This window comes from Erpetoichthys calabaricus, chromosome 5 (assembly GCF_900747795.2).
Source record: "Erpetoichthys calabaricus chromosome 5, fErpCal1.3, whole genome shotgun sequence".
NCBI classification, from domain to species: domain Eukaryota; kingdom Metazoa; phylum Chordata; class Cladistia; order Polypteriformes; family Polypteridae; genus Erpetoichthys; species Erpetoichthys calabaricus.
The window spans coordinates 141,107,385-141,134,450 of NC_041398.2; the positions used below are offsets into that span (position 1 = coordinate 141,107,385).

General features: G+C 36.0%; 1 protein-coding gene across 1 annotated transcript in view; it reads right to left on the reverse strand.

Annotated features, from left to right (window-relative positions):
• Window positions 1–27,066, reverse strand: part of fam149a (family with sequence similarity 149 member A) — an 87,304-nt gene that overhangs the window by 49,274 nt on the left and 10,964 nt on the right. The window contains exon 2 of the mRNA XM_051928548.1: window positions 347–454. Within this exon, the coding sequence (XP_051784508.1) occupies window positions 347–454 (108 nt within the window). The remainder of the gene's footprint in view (window positions 1–346; window positions 455–27,066) is intronic.

Sequence of the window (27,066 nt, forward strand, 5' to 3'; positions counted from 1 at the left end):
CTCTAAGTACTAAAATAAACCATTATTATGACAAGAAGGTTCCATTAGGTATAGTAGGGTAATTGCCCTCAGAACTCCCCTATTTTGAATGGTTAGATATAAAAAGTTTCTGTTAACCTGAGCTAAATAAGAAACCAACTCTGCATCTATTGGTGACAACGTTTTCCCAGGGGTGTATGCTTCCCTTGTTCTCATAGCTTCCATTTGAACTCGGCACATTAATCCATGGCAAACCATGCCATTGCAACAAAATATAAATTAGGCATGGGCAACCAATACATAAATCATTTCAATTCCATATGAATATTTTAGCAGTTAGATTTAAGTAAAGGGAAGACAGGCATACCTTTGGTAATTTTGAATGGCACCAACAACATGTGATGTAAAGTGAAGAGGAAGAGAGTTGGCTTGGCTTTCAATAAACTGGTGATCAGAACCTTTTGACAAGCTCTTTCTGAAATGTGAAGAACAGGGGAAAATACAATATGTAAGGCAAATATTTACATATATACTTACAAATACTTGTGTTTCTTTTTTATGTCTCAGATACTATGAGATTAATAAAAAAACACAGAGCATTATAGCACATAATTTACTCACTGAAATATAAGACTGTAAAAAATAATATAATGTCACATATGCACATCAGTGGATCATCCACTGGGCTCTTCTGAGGTGTGTTCTTCCACCTTGAGTGAGAAGGGACACTAGCACTAACCATACCCTCTTTTTTTCCCCTCCACACTTCCAAAAAGATGCCCACTGAGGGAAACAGACTTCACCCCTTCCGGCCCTGCCACTACAGATCCTGCAGTTTCCTGAAGGAGGGGTTACTCATTACTAGAGCGCACCACAAGAAGGCGCTCCTTCCCACCGTGACTTTGAGAGACTTTATCAGCTGAGAAAGGTTCCTCAAGCTAGCACACATTTTTGTTTGAACTGTTGTTTCAATTAAATAGGGACAACTGGGTTGGTGCCCCAACATTTCAACTTGTAGGTTTGCAGTTCCTTACAATGACCACAATGTCTAATGACTTATTTTACAGCAGTCGGAAATCTTACAAATTTTCAGTCCATGGCTTTGAAGGAAAAATGTAATTTGTTGTCACACTGAACCATTATTTTTCATAACCATACAGTATTAAGATATTAATTATTCTTTCATTTCATATTTTTTTTATTATTTAGTGCTCATTCTTCAGTTTATTTATAAAGGATATTAACTAAATGCAGTTTACCATTCAACATATCACATCTATCTATGAAGTATAAACTGTAAATATAGGTTATTTTTTTCTAAGTTGCTGGCTTCAAATAGTGTGAACTTATAATTTTAGATATGATTAAGAAAACAAAGCTATTTATTTTAACAGTAAAGCTGTCTTAAACCACCTTTTTCCTGTACTAATATTTATTTAGCAATGAGAGCACAGATAAAGCATGAGTAACAGTTGTTTTTTACTTGCCTCACCAGCTACTCACAGATAACAGACCTTCTGCTTAAATAGCATGTTATTTTTTGCTTCTTTAGTGTTGTAGTGTATATTTGGAAATTAATTTTAAAAATAGCTGCTAACAGAGAGCACTATAAGAGCAAAATGTTTCAGTAACGTATATTGCACATTATAAATCAAACATAGGAAAAAAACAATTATACTTATTTTAAATCAAGATATTATTTATTTTAGTAGTTCAAAGAGAATTTTTTTTTTTTTTTTGTTCTTTATTTCGCCTTATACAATTTCTTGTATTAGGAATTTGGTAGTTTTCGCATACCCCTTGGGGTGAGAGCGCAGGGTCAGCCATTGTACAGCGCCCCTGGAGCAATTACAGGTTAAGGGCCTTGCTCAAGGGCCCAGCAGAGCAGGATCTCTTTTGGCAGTGACGGGGAATCGAACCGGCAACCTTCGGGATACCAGCGCAGATCCTTAGCCTCAGAGCCACTACTCCACCCTCAAATCTCGCCCATTTCTCCTGATTGGATTTCAAGAAGTCACAGTTGATAGAATTACCAACACACAACTCTCCAGTTCCTAGCTGGTCTATCATCTGCACAAAATGGGGACATTACCTTCCTGTTTGCATTGGGCTTCTTTCAGTGAATAGGGCATTAGAACTGTCCAAAGACAAACTACCAGACCAACTGAGTATGTTGAGAATTATTGACCAGACCAACTGAGTATGTTGAGAATTATTGCTACCTGAAATCAGTCAGTATCCCATCCATAGCTGCCTCCTTGCTGCTTTTGCTCATAATTTAGGTTCCATTGCCCAAATAGAGAAAAATGCGAAGCAAAGAGCAAAACAATAAATGATTTGTACAAAAACAAACAGCAAAAAATAAGCGAAACAATAAACAAGGCTTCAAACAAAAATACAACAAATACAAGAGTTAATAAAACAGCCTCAATGAGTGAGAGGAATCGACTTGAAGAGAGTGATAATCTGAAAACAAACAAGAGTGTAAATAATTAATAAACACCACCAAGCTTCCAAATGAGAAGTGTGGCCAAGGTAATTGCTTCACTGCTTTAGACTCTTTGTAAAACATTATCAGTTGCTGTTGTCTCTAGTTCACTTGTATAATATTTTTCAGAGAGTGGCAGGGGCAGAAGTAGCACCTAGGTAGCAACTAGGAAAGAAACTTATGGGGGCCACATGATATAAACCACACTGGTAATAGTGGCAAAGTATTTTCAGATCAGAGTCACCGGGAGAATTAGGACCTGTCTGTGCAAAAGGTCCCAAAAAACAGAGCCCATCAGTAACACCCCTAAAAGAGTCATAGTAGGCACTGCGGGGGGACACCTGTAGTACATCCTTAGGATACTATAGGGCATATGCTGAACATGCTATGAGTGACTAAATCTTTACTTGAGACAGTGGAGCTCTGGATGACCGACACGTGGCAAGCACAATTCCTCTATTATGACACATGAAAGGAGACATGTCCTATTAGAGATTGGTAGGATCCTGTTGTCCCAAAAAGAAGGAAGGTAGATTGGAAATGCCCTAAAAGATCAGGAGAGTAACTCACTGTGCCTGTCAGAATTGGGCAAGGCTAACCTAACCTAGAATAAACATTTCCATTGGCTGACTCAAAACAGCATAGGAAAGCTGAATAAATTAAATGATTTATTATTTATATTATTATAAATATTAAGCAAATAGGTTTTTTGTGTGTTAGATGGGAAACAGTAGGTGTTCAGAAGACTGACTGACTTTTTTTGCTACCGTTTGGTCAGTTTGATGAAGAGGAAAACAGCTCTACCTTAAAATTGCAAATCCTGCATATGAAATAAAGTATTAAGGTAAGTAACGTTTTACATGATGAGTACTTAGAGTCATTCATCCAAAAGGTGAATTTGGAATTTCCATCCATCCATTATCCAACCCATTATATCCTGACTACAGGGTCACGGAGATCTGCTGGAGCCAATCCCAGCCACCACAGGGCGTACACACACACACACACACCAAGACATGGAGAGAACATGCAAACTCCACCCACTGTGCCACCATGCCACCCACTTGGAATTTCCATCTCCAATAAAGAGACTACTTATTTATTCCTCTAATCCTAAGTCTATTACATTTAAAAATGATGAAAAGAAAAGAAAATAATCTACTGGTGATCTGTACTGAATGGTTTTATTGGGTGACATCTGACATTTATTAAAAAAAAAAAATTAACTGCATCATGATAGCGCATATCCTGCTCATTTCATCTGGAATCTTCAAATTTCAATGTATCTATAATGCAGGTTATGCGATAGTTAGTTTGTGTGATCTCTGAAATGTAGTCACTGCTTGAATGTCTTAAGAAAATAGAGGTGAAGTGTTTAACTGTTTCTTGTACTGATGTGGCATTTGAATGGTTATTTTAAGGATGCAGGGACACTGGGATCGTTAGAGGTACTTCTAATTGATGGTCCTGTAGCCAAAGAGGACTTTACCTAATCATGGAAGTAATGTGGCCCAGAAGTGATTGAAAGCCAAATCAGGTCGGAAGAAATTTTGTAGAAAGGAGAGTTTAGAAAGAAGGCTCATTTGTTGGGAGGAAAATGCCCTAATAGACGTTGTATTTTTTTATTTTTATTTTTTGAGTTCTAGCTTGTTAATCTCTGTTGTCTGTGTTTTATATAAAAAAATGTTGATAAACCCTTGGTGTTCTTGTCATTTTTCAGGTGCAGAGCAAATTTATGAGATGGTTAGCCTGATACTGTATATTAAAAAGTGACAATATTCTTCAAATATACATTTACATGCCTTTTACATCATTCTGTCTATTTTTCTAATCTGCTTCGAACTATAGACCTGAGGTGAGATGTAACACAATCTGAACCAAATGCAGGTCAGCAATTATTCTTGGTGAGGTCATAAAATAGCAAGTGATTTAGAGTCACAATGGGTTGAAGCCTATCCAAATAGCAGCGAAAGCAAAGCAGAAACTAACCCTGAATATGGCACCAAGTCATCATGTCATATTCTCTTTTTAAATGCTTTTGAATTTATTTAAATTTAGTAACTTCCAGTCCATTAGTCTTCTAAAACAACTGTAACAATTTTTTTCTAAAATGTATATTACTCAAGAGCATTAAGCTCACCATGAAAATTTAAGAACCGAATATGGTCAGATTAGAAGTACCTCAGGACACTTCAACCACTGCTGCAGGACAATAAGGATGTCTTGATGATTCATTTATCAGTCAAATGAATAACAGAGTTATTGGTTTTTAATCAGCCTGGCATTTCATTTCATTACATATGTGTGCTATACAGATTTTACAGAAGACTAATGCAGTTGAAACAGGTTAAGAAATGCTGTTGTACTCATTTCGAAAGATCTAAGAAATCCAGAAGAACAACACTACAGAACGACTTAGAGAATGTTACAGTCCACCATAGTGCCTATACTTTCCACCATCTACAGAGATAAGTCATCTTCCGTATACCACATAATGATGACACAGAGAGGTGACACCCTGATCTTGGTGTCCATTATGACATCTGCCACTGACTGCCCACCACTGATAAATTAGGTCCATTGTTAATGATACATCAGGTATAGCTCAATTCTCACTAATAAATCATCCTATGTTCCTTGGTTTTGGAGTCATTTTTATTCTGCACATCTATTTCATGCAAATTAAGTCCCTGTTACTAGATGCAAATATTTCTTTTTTTAATAAATAGTAATATATAATTATTTTACATGAAGGCTTAAGTTGAATTTGTAGTGGAGATACTAATCTAACTGTAGTACAATATAAATTCAAAAGAAACAAATTGAGTGATGACAGCATAACCATTCATATAGAATAGGTTTACTAAAACATAATACATAAAATGTAATATTAATACAGGAAATATAAATGTCTTTATACATAAGTAGTAATATAAGTGAACTGAAATTAATTATAAAATAAAATGCTTTTATAATTATCTTAAATGAACTTCAGTACAATTCTAATTACATATTTCAGGTATTAATACAACAACGTCTAATCAATCTGTCAATTTGCCACTTTTAACAGCAAGTCGAGCAGAGTCTAGCTCTGGCATACATCTCACTTACCCAATGATAATTAGTCCTTGCTGTGTATTTGCATCTCTGCTTTTGTAGCACTCTACTGAAAGCTGTCGAAACTGAGGAGTGAAGCAGGGAACAGCTGATGAATAGACTAAAGGAGCTGTTACAACATGCATGAGGAACAATGTAGGGTGGAAATTTTATGCCTTCAGTAAATAAAAATCCTTTTTTTTCAGAAAATCCTTGGAACATTAAACCTTCATGTGGTGAAATAATGTATTATAATCTTGCTCAGCTATAGTTTCTTCAGAACAGGTAACAGATGATGCATCATTCTTAGACCTAAAAACAAGATGCATTTTTGTTTGATTTGCTGACATGCAGCAGTTGTAACATCAGAAAAGCCTAAATACAAAGACAGTAGTTTTTTTTTTTCTGTGGTGGTTTTTAAAGTCAACATGTGCTGCTTACAGTCCTGTTCAAATCCTCTGCATTAAGTAGCAAACCTAAGCTCACTGATTCGCATGGCAAGGCTACTCCACAGCAACCAAGAAAGGATAATGTTTCTATCCTGGGAGACGTTCCCCTCCCACCAGCCTCTGAGCTGAGCATCACAACCACAACAACAGCTGAGCTCCAGGAAAGAATTCAGAATTAGTCATCTCTGAAAACATTACATAGATAGTAATCAGCAGGAAATTACTTGTATTCCAGGGCACAATATGCAAAGCCTTAATTAGAACTATATTTGAAAATAGAGAAAACTACACTTAGTTGTTATGATTTCAACTGTCTGCTTTTTACATCTTCTTACAATAATGCAAGGCTGATTCAAAACAGCCTAAGCATTTGATATACAAAGTCCACAAAAGCATAAAGGTAATAGCAGGGGTGGTGGAACACCCCAAGCCCCAGAAGGTGGTGCACAGGTGGTGCAGTGGTAGCGCTTCTGCTTTGCAGTAAGGAGACTTTAAAGATTGTGGGTTTGCTTCCCGGTTTCTCCCTGTGTGGAGTACTGAGAAAAGCACTATATAAATGTAATGAATTATTATTATCTTTGTGTTGATTGATTTGGTTGGGAATTACTGTGGCAAAACTATTAATTGTATTACATTTTCATCTTTTTCTTTACATTGCAGGCTTTTACTATTTAACTGTACACCAACTCTTTTCTATTTGTAATCTCCCTTTGTGACATTCACTGTTACGGCTCTTAAATATTTTCATCTAAAGTTCATTATCTATATTACAACCCCGTATTTTGAATCTGCATCGGAGAAACTTAAAAGCATTCACAGGTGACAGCAAAAAATGTAAATTGCCCACCAGTTCTAAAAGGGTGAAGAAAGTGCCAAGGGCAGTCATGTTTCAGCTATTCATTGGACTGTGTTTCATGCTCTCGCTGTTTAAAAGTGTAATGCTTTTGATTTTGTTGCTATTATTTTTGCCCCATTATTAAATGTAAAAATCTACAGAGAAAGTGGACAAGAAAAGTGCAACTACCCCATAACTCCCCCCCCCCCCAAAACCACAGGGTGTGGAAAGTTTCAGTTGGTATGTAACAGTTCACAAACATTGGATTTGCTGGGACACATTGTTGTTTTTCCAAATGAAAATATTGGAATATAGGTTTCTGTTATCCAAAAATTCATTGTCAACCACATTTTGGATTAATGGTAAGTACATTAGATGCATGTTTATCTAGGCAAGCATAAATGAGTGTTCATCAAATGAAGATTCTTGAACCTAAGAATGAATTGTCAAAAGTTTTTAATAAGTTTTAACAAAATTAGTGCCAACTACAACTACTGCTCAAGCAACAGTTATTCAACTCTTATATAGTCAAGGCTACATTAAGACTCCCAACACACTACGTCCACTAAAGACACCCACATCAGGCACATGCATATACTCATAGACTGTGAACATCACATATGAAAGTAATAAATCAGGTAGACAGCGGACTGAAGTATAAAAAACATCCAAACCTTTATATCAGGTCAACTTCGTCTTCTTTTTTGTTCATTTGTATATTGCATTGCATGTAAAAAACATCACATCTGTAGAAAATTAATTTTCTTTTGATATTGCAATTAACAAACATCATTAAAACATTTTTAAAAGACCTGAGCCACTTTGTGGCAATAAGGTAATATGTAGCTGAACAGTTTGCACCAAATAAAATAAAAGGCTGGAAATGGGATCCTTCATTCGGTTTGGTGTTGTTTAGTGTGTCTTATGTACAGCCGTGACCTCGTTGTTTGTTCACTTCTGTGTTGGTGTAATGGGACTGCATGTTGCTCAGCCCTATCCTGACCATCTGTAAGGTCACTCTCACTAGACTCAAGTGCACCATTTATGACTTGTTTAAATCATTAATATTTTCTTCTTTTCTTTTTTTTCAGTACAAAAGCATTTTTTACTTAAATCTCATTTCAAATTTTTCTTTTTTCTGTGGGATTGGGCTTTCCTGTTGAATGATTGTTCACAGGATTTTGTTTTCCTTGTTTGTGGCATGGTAACACATAAAATATACAAACTCATAAAAGTGACATGTTAGATAAGTGCTCTGACCCATATCAACAAACCAGGACTCATTTTTTCTTTTAAAAGCTTTTTATTTAGGTCTGATTGGATAGGTTTTAAAGTGTGAGGATCATAATGACATATGGGTGTGTACTGCATTTGAGGATTACTGCATTTATATGCCAGTGAAAAAGTAGACTTTTTCTGTTACTAGGAATTTTTTCTCCCTTTGAGAGTAGCACCCCAGGGTGTGCATCCAAGTCACCTTGATGGTAGATCCAGCTATGCATATAGTAGTTTTCTCTTTTCAAACTCACAATCTTGGCCTTTATCAGTGTCTTTATTGATGTATACACTATTGGTGTATCACCAACTGGCATATTTAATATAAAAAATGCATTTTAAAATCAAGAAATTAAATGTTATTTGGGGTTTATTTTATAATATTGCTGTTTAATATCAATCACATATACTGACTTACTCTCTTTCTTATTAGTTGTGTTGGTCTGTATGAGTGTTCAGATACCCTTGTTTCATATCAGTGGGTTAAGAAAATGGATGGATGAATAGTTAGAAGTTAAAATTATTTCTACTACTATAGTGCACCAAGAGCAATTAAAACCATAAGTGCTGCATTTGATTTAATAAAACAAATAACAAAAAGTCATACTGCATGTCAGAAATTGAACTGGCCAAACGTGTAACTGCCAATTAACAGAATTTGGGGCCGCTGCTTCGCAGCTCCAGCAAACTCCATTCAAACATTGGCCCAATCACTCTATATGAAGTTTATATGTTCTCTCTAAGTTTGCAGTAGTTTCCTGTGTGTATTTCCAAGTACTTTCAGATTAGACCTGATTCTGTATGAGTGAGAATAGGGCTGATTGGACTTAGAAATGGATCAGTGGAGCATTTGTTACAGGAAATTTGGTTAAATAGGTTGGAAAGATGATTACTGCACCTTCCACACAGCCACAGAGACCTGTGTTCAGTTTGCAGCTCATCTTCTATTCATGCACTCTGTGTCAATTTTGCAAGATTGTCCTATGTGGTCTTTTCCTGGGTTCTCTAATTTCTTTTCACATCAAAATGGTAAGCAAGATGCTGTATGAGGGTTTGATCTGTGATGGACTTGGGTGCCTTTCAGGGTTTGTTTTATCTTTTTTAATGTTGTTGGTGTTAACATCAGTTCTCCACAACTCTTTAGTACGCAATAAAATACAGTGGATGAGAAAAGTGTAAATAAAATAATGTACAAAATTGAATATTGTAATGTTATAAACATCGTGAAACTATGCAAGTTATTTGTGTACAAAACAAAAATAGATGTTTTTCTTGATATAAGAAAATAGATGCATTGATTGAATTCCCTGTCCATGACATATGACTGGAACACATGGAGTAGAATTTCATTAGGTCCCAAAAGAGGAAGAAGACTGCAGGCAGTGAAAGAAAGACATTGTAATATGTATGATATGAAAAGTGTTAGTGGGGTAAGGCACACATATATACAGTGTGCCAGGCAAAGGATGTGTTGTCATCAGTAACTGATGTGTGTGAACAATGGATGGGGAATGTTGCAATAAAGCTGTGCATAATGAAGTAAATCTACTGGTGAGGTTAATCAGGCTATAATCAAACCATCAAGCAATAATAATAATTTCTACAGGCTGACACGGGTGTCCAGGGCTATTTCTCTCCTTCCCACTGTTTTTTAATCTTATACCTACAGATACTCTCATCACTCTCACATTATTTCCTAATAAACTCAGACCAATACTCCTCAATAATAATAAAAGTAATTTAAAATCTGTTACTGAAAGATTTGTTGTATTTCACAGCAGTGTAAACAAAAATTTTAGCAAGCTGCACAAATCCATTTCTAGAAGCAGACGGTATTTCAGACTCCCTCACGAATTCTGTAGACCTGTTACACTTTAGAAGATCAAAAAATAAAATGCACCATCATTTATGGCATATACTATAGATTTGGCCAAGAAAATAGATAATTACAATGTAAGGCATGTGGAATGAGTAGTTCCAGGAAGAGGTCATGGACAGTAGGACTAACACATTTGTAAAAAGAAAAAGCATCTTAAAATTGATTCTGTTTTATTGGCAGCTGGTAAGACTGGAGAGATATAAATAAATTTTCAGTGCTTTGCATCACTGTTTAGGGCATATTGTAATCAGTCAACCATGTGACCCTGTGTTGGAAAATGGATGGATGGATGTAACCAGTCAAAGTTTTTATGGCAGATCAGTAAAGAATGAAATACAATAAACAAGCTGGAACGATAGAAAACTGTGGACCAGCTTACAGTACACACATCATACATCAATGCAGATGGTATAAGTAATGATATATTCCTATGATTAATGAATGAAATTTTGCAAAGCAATACGGCTCTGAAATAACACCGTTAAGGTCAATTTTAATCAAAATGTTTTAATGCGTGGAAGAGTGAGGCAATATGGAGTCCACTGATTCTAAAATGGGTGGTTAATTTTTTTAGCACCTACTGCGATTGGCATGTCTTGCCTGCCCACATGAAACAGAGTCCCAGTGGACCGATTTTTGTTGAAAAATGGCACACTTCTTCAAGGAAACATGTTGCAGCAGTTCTTGTTTTGTTGAAATATCTCAAAAATAGTATGTTGTACAAATATTTGAAATTTTAAAAATCTTACATTGAAAAGCACTGTCGAATTTGTGAACTTGTCTGTCTTAAAACAGATAAAGGTTCTTTGTGACTTTGATTATTTACTGTTTTAAATTCATCTTGAGATAGGTCAGTTCTTTTACTCATCCGACGGCTACTCCTGACAGCAAACAGCAAAAGAACAGATCTCTGATACAAGTTAGTCTAATGCCAGAAGAGGCATGTGCGCACATGCTGCTTGTACACCAGCTCATGTGTACTGCTGCTTCAGGTAAGTTAATTGTAAAAATGAAAAAAGTCACTAATCTAGAATTAAATGTAAGAAGAAATAAATTATGTAAGCATTACTTTGTAAGCACACACAGAAGAAATTTTAATTAAATATTAAATGTAAAGTTTAAATACTGGATATCAAAAACTTGGAACAGTCTCACAATACAGGCTCATACACAGTGGCACCCACTATAAACAAGAGGGTGTTGCAAATAAATAAATAACAACAAACCAAAATGAAGCTACAAAACAAAAGCAAAACTGAATTCAGCTAAGTTAAAAAAACTCAAATGAAATATATGAAGACTCAGAAAAAAAGTATTAACTGAAATAAAAACTAATAAAGTGGCTGCAACATAATATATTAGAGATGGTATCTGCTGTCTTTTAAAATTTTTTCAAATTGAATGCTTCCCATATCAATTGTTTACTCTGCATTTTTAATTAAAAAACCTTTAAGTTGTATATTTGATTGTTAGGTGATCCATAATAAAAGTTTCTACACAGCACTTTATGGATCTAGGTCTTGACCAATCTGTCTTTAAACTCCCACCCTATTTCACTTCAAGGGCAAGCTCTGGAATCAATTCTTGGATTAGCAGATGCCCTGTTTTGACTTGAGCTATACCAAAAACAAATCTTCCCCGACTGGCCCCAGCATCTCTAATCCCCGAGTCCTAATTAGCCCTTAATGTGCCAGACCTCTTAAGTAGTCTACATTTCTATTTTTCTAAAGAGTCAATGCAGTCAAGTACTTTGTTTATCCCTGTCTATCAGACATGTCCATCACTTATTTTGTTGCTTATACTCAGTCATCTGAGGAAGTTATCTTACTTTCTTTCCAGGGAACATTCTCTGTGATGAACCTGGAAGTCTTCCATTGTATTTGACATTGTGATAGAGGTTTTCTAAGGGATGGTGATTTTATCTTTGCCACCTTGCTGTTGCTTTGGCTCGCTAGTAACTATCTCACAGCAGGCTATAGAACAGATAATTCATATAGTTTGGGGTTAGAATCTGCCAGTGGAGCAATATGTAGCATAGAGAGAAATATAAACATGTAATGGTTGTGTAAATACACTTAACTGAATCAGAACACAGCAAAGTCCCCTAAAATTAAAGCAATATGTAGCATTACGACATATCACCAATAACTCTGCAATCATTTAAATTCACTATGAATAAAAATATTAAAGCAGATTATACAACCTGGACAAAAAAACAAAAAGCAGACACAAATGCAAACAATAACAAATTCTGAATTGGACCATAAACTGTTGTTTCCATTTAAGTGTAAAGAGGCAAAGGCATAAATCAATGACAAATTTCTAAATAAACTGGATCAAAATCATAACATGGAAGAACAAGAAAATTAGTATACATTTCCAAAAACTAGAAGCTTGGAATACACTGTATGTTTAATTGTGATGTAGCCACGGGCTTCTACCACTGACTAATTTATAATGATGCAGACTTCTAAATCTGTGAAACAAGTTCTGCTAGTCATAGCACTGAGGTTGCACCATTTGGTTGGGTCCAGTTTCAGGAGCATTTGGTGTGCCAAAACTTAATGTGTCCAAGCAGTTAAAAAGTGAAAACATTACAGTATATGACAAGACAACATACATAAGAACTGCAGTGGAACAACAGAAGAGTCAATAGACGTTGATAAAGTGATAGCTGCCAGTGGAAAAAAATCAGTACTTTGTGTAAACAGGCTATTTTCTTTCTAGGTATTTATAATGTTAGGCCTGCCAACATAATAAAAAAGTAAAAATAGAAAAGAAAGAAACATGAGGCACTCCTCTTATTACTTTTGGGAGAAATGAATACACTGTTAATTTCCACTGTTTTGTTTTTTTAATCTCTCTATGGGGCGGTACAGTGGTGCAGCGGCAGCGCTACCTCGCAGTACGGAGACCTGGGTTCGCTTCCCGGGTCCTCCCTGCATGGAGTTTGCATGTTCTCCCCATGTCTGTGTGGGTTTCCTCCGGGTGCTCCGGTTTCCTCCCACAGTCCAAAGACATGCAGGTTAGGTGCATTGGTGATCCTAGATTGTCCCTAGTGTGTGCTTGGTGTGTGGGTGTATGTGTGTGTGTGTGCCCTGTGGTGGGCTGGCACCCTGCCCAGGATTTGTTCCTGCCTTACGCCCTGTGTTGGCTGGGATTGGCTCCAGCAGACCCCCGTGACCCTGTGTTAGGATATAGTGGGTTGGATAATGGATGGATGGGTGGATCTCTTTATGGCAAAAGAAATTAATTTAAAAGAATCCAAAAATATATCTGTTAAAAGTGTGTGCATAATATATATTCACACTTTTTGTCCTAGAATGAGAGAGAAAATTTCCAACTATTTTATAATCAAATATTAAACAAGACTGAACAAATACAAATGTTTTAATTAACTGATCTTAGGAACAAAAAAAAACTAATTAGAAGCTGACAGAAGGCTTTAATACTTTGCAGGAGTAACGAGAAAGCTTATCATCCAACAAGGATCACATATCTCTGAAAGAGCAAGCGCTAGACACATTTATTGGATGGAATCCATGGCCTCATAAAAAATATATCAACACCATTACAGAGCAAATGAAATGGTTTCATTTTCTCCAGGCCTTTGTTTCAGAGGACAAAAGAACAGTGATTTCACGGTATATGGATAAGAAGAGTATGTTTCATACCTAATATTGTTTAAACTGCCTGATTATTTAGTACCATATAATGGATTTGTTTCATATTTAGTAAAACAAACATTTTTATATTGCTTTGTTGTTGTGAAATTCTTTATTTTTGTATGCTATATATTATATAGCTTTCCTTAAAATTTGTGTAGACCCCTTTGAAACTAAAAAAAACATGGCGTGTTAAGAAAACACTTGAACTACTAGATTAAACATGACATTGCTTCAAATTCTAACCAATTACCTCTTTGCACTTTAAGGAAAAAAAAGTTTCAACATATCACAGTTAGCGGTAGGCCCCTCTCCAAGGGATGATTTAGTTGGGCTAAACCCACCAAGTATCATGTCAAGACCCACCACCTACACTGGTATGCTGTTACTTGTTGGATTTTTGTGATCATACTAATGCCCCACCCATTACCATTTTGGTCTGGATTTCAGACTAGAAGGGTTAAGACTGTATTTTAAGTTACTGTTTATTTTTTAGTAAGATTTTGTTTCATCTTGACAACCCCAGTTCACACATCACGTCATATCATAGACCGTAAGGCTACATAATTTCTTTATTGGCTCGCTTTCAATGCCCTGCTTTTCAATAAGCTCCCGACAAGGGCATTTTTAAAGCAAGAATAATACAGTACAATACAATACAATACAATAATGGATCTCTGAAACCAGTAAGAGACCAGGGTATGCATCCCTAGTCCTCCCTGAGTGGAGTTTGCATCTTCTCCTCATGTCTGCATAGGTTTCCTCCAGGTGCTCCAGTTTCCTCCCATAGTCCAAAGACATGAAAGTTAGGTGAATTGGAGATACTGATTTGGCCCTAGTGTATGGTTAGGGTGTGTGTGTGTTCACCCTGTGATGGACTGGTGCCCTGTCCAGGATTTGAAATGACAATGAATGAATGAATGAATGAACCCAGAGAAGGTGGAAACTGTTTAATAGTATCTATCTATCTATCTATCTATCTATCTATCTATCTATCTATCTATCTATCTATCTATCTATCTATCTATCTATCTATCTATCTATCTATCGATCGATCGATGTGCCATGACATTGTCAGTTTCAAATTATCAGTACTGCAATTAAATTAACAGATACGTGTATGAAAATAATAGCATTTTGTTCAAATATCAAATATTTCTTTAAATTATGCACAAACTTATTTAAGGGCTAATCTAGACCATACTAATGCCATGCACAAATAAATAAATACATGTAAAACAATAATATTTTCTTGTGTATTATCATACAAACCTTACTGGTATAAAATACAAATTAATATAATTAAAACATGTAGTATATTCATAGAGAAAATTAAATTGGTATAAACAATTATTAATTTTACCATCCCAAAACAGCACTGGCATAATAAATTGCACGTTTGCACATATCAGTGTATTATCATACAAACCTTATTGGTATAAAATACAAATTACTATCATTAAAACATGTAGTATATTCATAGAGAAAATTAAATTGGTATAAACAAATTATAATTTTACCATTTCAAAACAGCACTGGCATAAATTGCACGTTTGCACATATCATAACACATTTTTTACAGGGTGTGTTCCTAGACATTAATATCAAGCTTATTTGTCATGCTTGCTACTAGCCATGTCAGTACTCATTGCTATTATCATTATTTTTATTTTTTATTATTAACTATCCAGATCCTGTTTTTATCCAGCCTAGTCACCCTATTTGAAACGTTTGCATGATCTGATGCGTTCGGTGGGTTTTTCTACATTTACTGCATTTCTCCTCTCACATCATAATAAAGTTCCATATAGGCTGGCTGGTCAGTCACAGCAATTCTTCTTTGAATGTGCCATGCAATGGACTGTTTCATTTCTCCAGGGTTTGATTCTATCTTGTGTACAGGACTACCAGAAAAAAAGACCAGGTTCTTCATAATACTGGATTGGGATTGTGTAGGCTGGAGAATGGAGGGATGGATAATAATAATTGCAAAAGTCTGTCAATGTTTTGCCTTGTGCAATTCTAGGGTTAATTCTTCCCTTTAAAACACTTGCTCCAAATGCATTGGTTAAACATGGTGTTTTCCCATATCTTTATCGCCATCTTGTGGCTCAACAGAGCATTGTAGTTTGCACTAAGGAACCCATACTGGAAACAGCAAAATAAAAATACATACTGTATATTAACAGCTTTTAAGCCCCCTAATAATAGTAATGTAACGTGGATTAAAGATAAATTAAAGTAAATTAAGGTTACGTGGCAGTGGAAGAGAGAAAGTCAAGTTAGCAGTTTGTACAGAGTCTTTGAGAAAATAAAGCTTTTAAGGTTTGATATACTCTGAAAAAGTCTCTTGGAAATCTACGTATGTGCTTGTCATTTTCAATCAACTGTCATATTGTGTAAAGTAGTTCTCGCCTTCACTTTGGTTACCTTTTAGAACTATGGAAACTTACTTAATCAAAGCTATTCTTCCTCTGTGTAACTAACATATTTACATTTCCTAATATTGTATTTGGCTGTAACTGACATTCATAGTTCAAAGCACCTAACAACCCCACCCTTTAACACATACACTCACTGACAGAAACCATTTTTGATAAGCAGTAGACAAACAATTACATTATGCATCCAGTCTGTGTGGTTTCATCATAGTTGTAGACATATTCACTAATAAACTTTGCTGATGATTCTGATATCACAAAGGCATGTAGGTCATAGTTATATTTATTTGCACAATATATATTTTCTACATTGAAAAGTCACATATTTTTAGCATACTGAAAATAATATTCCATAAAGGAAGAAAACCAGCGCATGCCTGGTTACAAACAAACAGGATATGTACAGTGATAATTAATATTTTATATAGTCACCACTAATTCTTATGCATCAGTTATTCATGCTAGATTTGTATACACTGAGAACTTGTGCAACACAAAGAAAAACTGTATTATATAAATTTTGAAATACAGAACAATTTTCATAGTGTCTTATTTAATTAGAATTGAAGGCAATGTATATTGATAAATGATGAAAAATATAAATTATCTTCAAGAAGATGGGGCTTCATTTTTCCATTCAGTTTCAAAACATACATAATGAACATCCTTAGCTTGTAAATCAAAATATATTAATCTCTGACAATCTACAGTTAAGTTTTATTATTCTAAATTAGCAAGTTGGACACAAATACGATTAGACCAATAAATACAGTGCGAGAATCAGAGAGAGAAAAACAAGCATAAATAAGATGAGTGAGTATGTTTCATCCTGTATCTCAAAGTCATAAGCTTTTACCCTCACTTCACATCCCTTCTGATCTGCTTCCCAGATGTGGGTTATATGGGCAACAGGACAAGCTGAATAGACCTGGGTATTCGATACACTGGAACAGTCTGTAGCTCCTTCTGGGAAATTTCCAAGTGCTTCCATATCACGTGAGGGATATAATCCCTCCAGCATGCCCTTAACCCACATCTAGGGTGTTCTTTAACAGAGCCATGCCTAATAATCTTACTGTCAAAGTTGCCTGGAAACATCCTAATTACTACTTCAAAGTATTTCTCTAATGTTGAGCATCTCACCTTAACATAGGGAGTGAGCCCAGCAAACCTTGTGCAGGAGTTGAGATTGGGCATGTACACTGACCTGTAAATATAAATCTCACAGTGTCTACAAAATCATTGACATCAGTCAATCTTAAAATCACCCACATCAACTCTCACTCATAAACAAGACCCATATGGTATTTTAGCTTCTTCATATGGAGTTGTTAGGTTCAGACACACAAACCACAGTCAATGTTTTCCATTCTAAAACTTGAAGTTGCATTTAGACATCAAACTCCAACTGCACAGCACCCAACTGGAAGCATGCTATTATCCACAGATCTACTCTAGAGTAGTTGACTGACCTTCTTGAAACTTGAAGACTGTGGCCATTTCTAAAACTGCAAATTGAGGTGGTTTAGAATGTATCTGCCTGGTATCTTTCACCCTCCAAAACAGGCTCTAACTCCTTTCCCACCAAACCCCACCAAACCCCACCAACCCTATCCTGCTATCCAAAATGTATATAACACTAAACCTTTTTGTAGTGTACAAGAAAAGCACTTTCAAGTATATATTATTTTAAATTGTATTTATTAGTGAAAATTGAGGTAAGGTATTTAAAACAGTGGTATGACCAGTAACACTGAATGGAGCTGAGACATGGGCAAAAAAGGGGGTGTAGGAGAAGATTTTAGATGTGACAGAAACGAGAATGTTGAGAGTGGAGTTACAATTAGGATAGAATAAGAAATGAGACAATCAAAGGTACAACAAAAGTCGGAGAGATATCTAACAATATACAGGAAAGTAGGTTGAAGTGGTATGGGCATTTGATGGGGAGAGACAATGAACATGTGGGCAAAAGAGTGAAGTGAATGGAATGGAAGTATAGGGGAAGAAAAAGTTATGGAGGCCAAGTGGAGGTCGATGGATAAAGTAAAAGAAGATCTGAAGGAAAAGGGTCTGACTGAGGAAGAGGTGCAGGACTGAGATGTATGGAGAAGATTGATCAAGCACATTGGCTCAACATACAAATTGAAGAAGAAGAACATGTGAAAATTGAATAATAAATACAAATTTTGCATTCATCATTTTTTTTATTTTGAGTCACTTTATGGTCACAGACAGCCAAAACATAACCTAGAAGCATCCATCATATGGAAAAAATGTTCTGGAAGAGAAGCCATACCAATGAAAAGTGCACTAAAACATAGAAATACTGTATATATGCAAATGTAAGCTTTAACAGCATATTATGAATGTCACCTAAGAGGATTAGAGTCTGTATTTGTTTTCCTTGCTTTCTTTCATTTAGTTTACTTGTATTGTGAAGGTTTCCATGGTTTGTGGTGTTTTACTGTGTTTCAGGAAGTAATTGGTCATATTTACCTGTTTTGCAGATGATGTGATTAAATGAATCTTGAGTTACACAACAGGTGAGACATATAAAAGGGGGTAGAAGTAAATTCTAGTGAGTTTTTTTCAAAGCATCTTCAGCCTTTTCCTCCCGTCCCTGATATCTCTAAGGTACATTGTCAACAATGAGACAAAACAGGATGAGGGAGTGTTCAGGAACCTGAAGCAGGGTCAACAGACACAAAGGGCTGATGACCAAATATGACAATGGTAGCAGAGAACAATCTGTAATAGAATTTGTAATGAGTAGGCTTCAAGTCTTCAACAATTTGATACATTTTAACTTGAGTTTCTTTAACTTCTGTATAAGTTTGTTTCTGAGCTGCATTGAATGGACCTTCTTACTTCATTTCTGGGCAAAAGATAGAGATTAAGTGAGGAAGAAGCTAACAAAAAGTATAGCAAAGATTCCGCAAAATCACTGATGGAATTTCATCTGTGGAGTGGGGCACATAAAATTTGAAATAACATACTGTAAATTTAAAATTATTTAAGTCTTCTGTGGAGGTATTCAAAAGTGTCTAATGGTGGAGACTTTAACTAATTCCTTTATCATTTTTAAGCAGTTAATTTATTTTATGGGTAAACCAAGGCTTTGTATATTTTTACCTAGTAGTGCCGTATTCAGTTTTGCACATAGACCTGAATCAGAAATCTGCACAACTCAGTTATATGCACAAGATGAATAAGTTGTTGCGAAAACAAGGCAGGACATAGTGGTGTAATGACAAATAACAGGGGCTTTTACTGTGCAGTTGTTAAAAGAACATAACCGTGAGAGGAATGCAATGTACAGATATATAATTTATTCTGTTTTAATTAGCATTTACTGTAGATGTGTAATGGACTAATGAAAATATATTGCGTAGATTAAGACAGTGGGTGACATAATTTTAATTTCTGGTTCCATGAATATGCTCAGGTGAATAATTCTAGTTGTTGAAGTTTGAAAATTTCTTTAACTCTTCCTTTAACTGAATATTTGCATATAAAACACATTACAATTCATTTTCAGAAACTGACCTACAGTAGTTGCACAAGTCTTTGAATACAGAGAACACTTAAAAATGATGTTGTTAAATGTGAACAACTTCACTGTGCAGATGCAGAACAATTTAATAAATGTAGACATGTCCATCAAAAATATCCTATTTATGTCTTAGCTTCGCCTACTGTATATACTGTATAAGCATATCAACTAAAATATTGTACCATGGTTTCAGGATGACTCAATAGCTTAGGTGGCACTAAATTTACTAGATGACATTTACCAAATCTCTTGGTTTACAATTCTCTAGGAGGAAAGTGTTTTTTATCCAGTCAACACACTAGTATGTCATACTATATTACAGAGTTTTAGGTGACATTCCCAAAACAGTTCAGGTATTTAAGAGTTACAGTTAAAAGGGAATGTAAAGATCTTTTTAAACTCAGCTTTTGCAGTTTGATGGAATACCTTAAATAAGTTTTAGCTGGTGGTCAGCTCTTCAGCGCTCTCTTGCAGGCAGAATCAATATGCTTAAAATACCTTTGTTCCCCAAACTCTTATTTCTTTTTCAGAGCATTCCCATATTTATTAAAAAATCTTTTAAAAAAATCTAACTATCAAGACACATAGTTGAAGCAGAAAAGTTGACAACCTTTACGAAGAATTTGGATGATATTGGGACAGCTTACCTATTAGCTAAACAAACAGACTTGATGGACTGAATGGCCTTCTCTTGTTTGTTAAAGTTGTTATGTTCTTATGTAAATATGATAACTCCATATCTTGTAAATTCACGTAGAAGGCAGAATGCAAGATATACAAGATAGGCAAACTTATAAAACAGAAGAGAGTGGCTATTTACAGGCTATTTAGAGTTCTAATTTATCTTGGCACATATGAAGTTTTACGATACTGAATTTTTAAGGATGGTATTTGATGCTGCATTTGTTGTCCGACAAGTTGTTTGTTGTTGAGGATTCTTCCTGCATTGAAGTGCACTCTTTCTTTTGCAACACAGTGTTTTGTTTGTGGTGTGCTGTGCATTTCTCTGTTAGGCTCATTGCTGTGCCCTCTTCAGCTTCATAGGGAAAAGAGTTACTCTTTTTGGCACAAGAGTTTGCTTCTTGAAGTAATAGCTGCATCTCGGTCTTGTCAGACTGGGCTCAGTTAATAGCAAAGAGATTGGTTTGGCAGGGTGGATTTCAAGTTTCAGGTCCTCAGAGACAGAGTGACTCATCAGCTTTTACATTTCAAAAAGTGAGCAGGATTCAGAGGGTACAAGCCAGAGAAGAGCTGAATTCAGCTAGTTTTAAAGGAAAGTGTAACCTCTGGTGATTGAACTCTTTCAGGGCTGATGTCGACTTTTGTCAAAAGGAGGAGTTGACGATGGTAATTCACTGTAAACTGTGACAAAACCAACCGTTATGTTTTAGTTGGACTCTCGGTGCTAGAAGGAAAGTTAGATTCATCGGTCTGACCGAGATTTCCTGTGCTCATGTGAGTAACAAGGTGCAAACAACGTCAAAAATGGCACTGACATCTAACGAGAGACCAAAGCGAATGCATAAAGCAAAATACTCCGTGGACAACGTTCTGCCTATTATCTCTAAACTGGACTATGACTTGTTGAACTCAAATTTTGAAACTAGTGATCGAAAACGAATGTGAGGTTCCAGCTTCAGCTGACTGGTCCCCAGGTAATCGTTGTACTGACAATGTTTGCCAGGGAGGACTGCCACTTAATAATGATAAGAGGTAGAAACCAGATTGCAATGCACTGTGACCATGTCCCAGCCATGCAAAGACAGCCTGGCAGCAAGCCTGCCACACATTCTTGTCAAACTGGCAGCCACAGCATGCGGCAACAGTCGTTTTATGTTGATTTCTGTGTGAAACGATTGCTTTTCAGAAACTGTTTTTTGGAAAAAATATTCAGCCCTCAAAGAGTTAAAGTCACTTCTAGTAACAGAGCCAATGCCTGCTCATTGGCTTGTTATTTTGTCCATCAAAGTTGTCACTCATTGAATTGTAGCTTTTTGTTTAAACTTGGGTGTCCATTTTTGACTCCATCTCTCAAGTACAGTGTCAATTCAACTCTGATTTACACTTTTCTTTTCAAATAAAGTATAGGTCTGACCAGGAGTGTTATGAGCTGCAGCTAAGCCATTTTTGAAGTAATGCAGGTTGGAGGTGAACATCCATGTTAAATCTGCTGTCTTAACAGGCCTTGTGTACCACTGAAAGCCTAGCAGAATGGATGTTGCGCACATTGTCCTACAACACTCAAAAATAGTATAATATTATATAAATAGCATAAAATAGTATTATATATTATAGATAGATTGTATTTCCAGACTTGATTAATTAGTGTCATGGTGCTCACCACTACACATCCTTAGGCACTGCTGGAAAAGACAGTAAGTCAGACAAAGAGTGGAATTTGATTATTCATAACATGCATCCTTTATGTATCCATTTCATCTTAACATTCTACATTGGACACACCTTTCCAGAAGAAAATAATTTAAAACACATCAGGAATTGGATCCTAATTGTGAGTGATGCCAGAGAGCTCAACCCTCGTTTAATCACATGCTTTAGGTATGTCTTAAATCATTTAGGGCAAACATATTTTCTTATCTATTAGATAGCATCAGATTTACAGTCCTCACAAATCCTCTAACAGCAATGTCTGGAGTTATATCAAATGGAATTAGATCATCTAGCAATAAACTCACAGTGGTTTCCTACATTATATTGTTAGCACTTTGACTAATCTTGCCCAACCTGAAGAATCATAATGTACTTCCCCAGAACTCAATGGGAAAGTGATTTCTACCTAAAAGTAGAAAAAACTAATTGTATATGTGTGAAATGGTTCACAGACTTCTTTTGATTCTGAAATACAATAATTAATACTATTTTAAAGTAATTCTGGAGGTCTCCTGCCAACATTTTCTGCTGTATAAGGAAGTATAATATAACTGGCTTTTCATTACTAATTGGCTCAATGTATTGGGTAAGGTTAGAGCTTTACATCTTTTAAGATTAATCAATCTTAACTCTTTCTGTTAAGACAGAATTTTTGATTGGAATGATTTTTCTTGCTTTGTTAATAGAAATTGTGTTTGTTGTATATCTAGATATATGCATTACAACATCTTCTGCTGTAATGCATATATGTGGGAATAAACTAAATTTTAATAATTAAAAAAACAGTTTAGGAGGCAGATGAGTCACATACAACAAGTTCCATTAAAAATTGTTAAAGGTAAAGAATTCTTTTGTTTTGCATAAAAAGATGAAACTTCTTCAAAAGAATATTAATTTTCATGTTTAACAACATAATGAGTAAACCAAAGTTAAAAAAAAATACTTAATTCCCCATTCAGCTTACTAACATAAGTGAATGTGAAATGTGAATGTTTGATTGCTTGGGCTCAGATTTACAAAGAAAGACTAAAATAATGGCTGTTGCATAGTGTCATTTTGTTTATTTTCTATTGAGGTTACACTGTTTAACAAAGTTTGTGTATTTATATATATAAAGGTTATATGGTTTGATATTTTAACATTTGATGCATTACAGTTGTAAATAAGTTTAGATACTCTGAACCTTTAGAAAAGTGAGACATTAATTTGAAGCCACTCTTAGCACGCAAGAGTGCCTGAGGTGTATCAGATTTGGGATGGAGATGGGAAATTTGAGAGGAAATAAGAGACTGTTAAAGGATTGAAAAGACCAGAATGACAGTAAGAATTTGGGAGTGTAATGATACTGTAGTTTCTAGGGGAATTTTATTTAAAGTTTAAAGTGTTTGATGTCATTTTCTAAAGGTTCCTGTTTAATTAAATATGCACATAATTTCCAAAACAACAATTAAGATTAATTAGGCCTTTGGATAGAATTATATTTATTATGCACTAAATAGCTACTTTATTAGGCATACTACCATAAAAATACATAACACATGCTAATGAAATAAACTAAATAAATCTGTGGAATACTACAGGTGTGTACTCAGTAAAACAACATCTTATTTATTAAAATTTTGCCAACCATCATAAAATACAGATAAATACTATATGCGGTATATGAGAAAATAAAGGACATTAAGTATGCACACTCACAAATTACAAAAGATGACATTTTTCTTTCTTTTCTAGATTTCTCGCTTAAATGTTATTAACACACAAAGGTTTGAAAGGACAATGATTGTTTAAAGACAAATTACAAAACCAATCTTGAGGAGTAATGTTATAGAATGCAGTAACATTTTTATGTCACAGTGTACATTGCCTTTTCATAGCATTTGTGCATCCAACTATGAAACATTACAGCACCATCTATTGGAATGCCATGAACATTGAGGGTGTTACTCTATTTTCCAATACAGTCTGGCTGCAGACCTGCAGTGGCAGACCCCTCTGTGTCTGCTCAAGTCACATGACCCTATGACATCATTCAGGGGCCTGCAGCTGGAGGTATGAAGTTGAGTGTCTTGGCACAGAGCCCATTCATGAAAATGTGACACTCGGTGGGTCCTCTGGACTGAAACATTAATGGATTGCATGTTTGCAGATAATGGCAGATATGGATGTTAAGGTAAATTAATAAATAATTATGGCTGTGATGTTCTTTATCTGGCTGTGGTTCAAATCTCTGTTTTATGCACTTTTTGTCCATTTTTGATTATTTTGTTTACATTAATATTTCTTGTGTTTATTTGTATTCTTCATTTTTAATTTTGTCTATGTATCAATGTCTTAGTTTTGTCCCATGTGTTTTATTGTTGGTCCCCCAAGAGGCACAGCCGCCTGCCAATCACCACCAAGAACTGCCCTCTGCCCTATAAATCTGGAGGGTCTCCCATGGAGGAACTGCCCTCTGCCCTATAAATCTGGAGGGTCTCCCATGGAGGAACTGCCCTCTGCCCTATAAATCTGGAGGGTCTCCCATGGTTCCTGGCAGTTTATTTTGAATGCACTAGGGAGTGGAGTGTTTACTTGTGTTTCTGTTGTGCATGTTATTACCTGGGTTTTTTAATTTTTGCCCTGTCATTTGACAATTCTTTGATATTTGTGTTGGGGCTGTGTTTGCATTGGATTCACTTGCCTTCAGGCAATTCCTTTTTGTTCTGCACAGAGCTTCTTCTGCTACAGAGCATTTTTATTAAAAAATAAAGCTTTTATTTTATAAAGATTCTTCAAGGCCTTTTTTGTTTCTAGTCAAGGTTTTGACAGTAACTGAGTTGAATTGAATTGAATTGAACAACAACAACATTTATTTATATAAATATAAATGATATGATATTAATATATCATCATTGTATGGTACAGTGAGGTTCAATATGCAGTTTCTCCTCAAACTAATTTTCCTATACAATAATACTATAAAAACAATGAAAAATATACAATATGAAAGAATAAGTACAATATACATGTACATATAGTGCAGAGAGTGCAAATGGTTCATAAAGTGGCTCAGACTGTGCAATATTACAGTTGTAGTGTAAGTTTATAGTGAGGTAACCTGGGAGCACTTGATTCATTGATTGAGTGCGTTTATAGCTTTTGGGATGAAACTGTTTCTGAACCTCAAGGTCCACGCAGGAATGGTTCTGAAGTGTTTGCCGGATAGGAGAAGTACAAATAGACTGTGGCAAAGGTGAGTAGAGCCTTCCAATCAGCTGAGGTGTAGCTGTGATACCACACACAGATACAATGGGTTAAAATACTCTCAGTGGTACAGCGGTAGTAGGTCAGCAGCACCAGTCGAGCGAGGCCAGCTTTTTTCAACATTCTTAAGAAAAACAGCCGTTGCTATGCCTTCTTCAGCAGTGCCGTGGTGTTAGCTCTCCATGAACGGTCCCTTGAGATATATATTCCCAGGAACCTAAAGCTTGACATACACCCCACCCTATCCCCATTGATGAAAACTGGAGCATAATCCTCATCACGTGATTTTCTAAAATCAATGATTAACTCCTTGGTCTTCCCTGTGTTGTGAGACAAGATGCTCACTGAGCACCATCTCACCAGATTTTTCACCTCCGCTCTTTAGGCTGGTTTTTCATTATTGGAAATTAGCCTAATCACTCTTGTGTCAATTTTCTTTATTGATGGTATATGCAGGTGCACAGTCGTAAGTGAAGAGGGATTAGAGGATGGGGCTCAGTACACAGCCTTGTGGTGTGTCCGTTTTCCAGGATATGGTGAAGGAGAGATGGCACTCTGACAAGAAAGTTACGATCCAATTACACTATGGTATGCTAAGACCCAACTGGTGCAGTTTATGGATGAGCTAGGAGGGACAACTTTATTAAAAGCAGAGCTATGGTCCACAGATATCATCCTCATGTATGTGCCCTGTCCCTCCAGATGGGTCAGGGTTGTGTGCAGAGATAGAGAGATGGCATCCTCTGTAGACCACTTAGCTCTGTATGCAAATTGATATGAGTCCAGGAAGGTGGGGATGTCGGATTTAATGTAGGAGAGAATCAGTCTTTCAAAGCACTTCATTATTATCAGTGTCAGAGTGATTGGACAATAGTCATTCATATTACTAATGTTTGTCTACTTTGGCACTGGCACAATGATGGCTGGCTCAAGGCATGCAGGGACCATTTCCAATATTGAGGAGAGATTAAAGATATTCGTAAATACCTCAGTGACCTGCTCAGCACAGTTCCTGAGCACCCGTCCTGAAACTCCATCTGATCCAGCAGCTTTATGTGGATTGACCCTCTGTAGTGTGCGCTGTACACTATACATGCTCAGTCTGAAGGAGGGAGACTTGGCATTCTCTGTGGGTATAATCCTTACAAGTGGAGTGGGGTTGCTGGATTCAAAGCGGGCAAAAAGTATGTTGAGATGATTGGCCAATGTGACATCACTTTGGGGGGAGACAGCGATGCCTTGGTGATCAGTTAATAGCTCTAATGCTTTTCCACATATCCCCGGTATCCATACTGTAGAAATGATCCTCCACACTTTTCCTGTAGATGTCTTTGGCCTTTTTTATACCTTTTTTCAGGTGTGACCTGGCAACAGTATAGGCTATGGGATCCCCAGATTTCAATGCCTGGTTACAAAGGTGTTTCACCTCTTTGTTCATCTATGGTTTAGTATTTGGAAAAATGTTTAGTTTATTGTCCATGGTGACATTATCCACACAGATATGGATCTAAAAAAAGAAGTGGATGTGTATTCCTCCTGGTCTAACTCTGTGCCCCGCTGAGCCTGCTGAGAAAACTCTTCCCACTATGTGCATTGAAAGAAGTCCTGGAGTTGTGATATAGCTTGCTCTGGCCATATTTTCACTGTCTTTTTGTGATAGCTTTTTTTCTGCAGATAAGAGGTTTGTATATAGGCATCAAAAATAATGAAAAATGGTCAGAGTGTCCAGGGGATGGGGTAAGGAGGGCTTTGTAGGAATCTTTAAC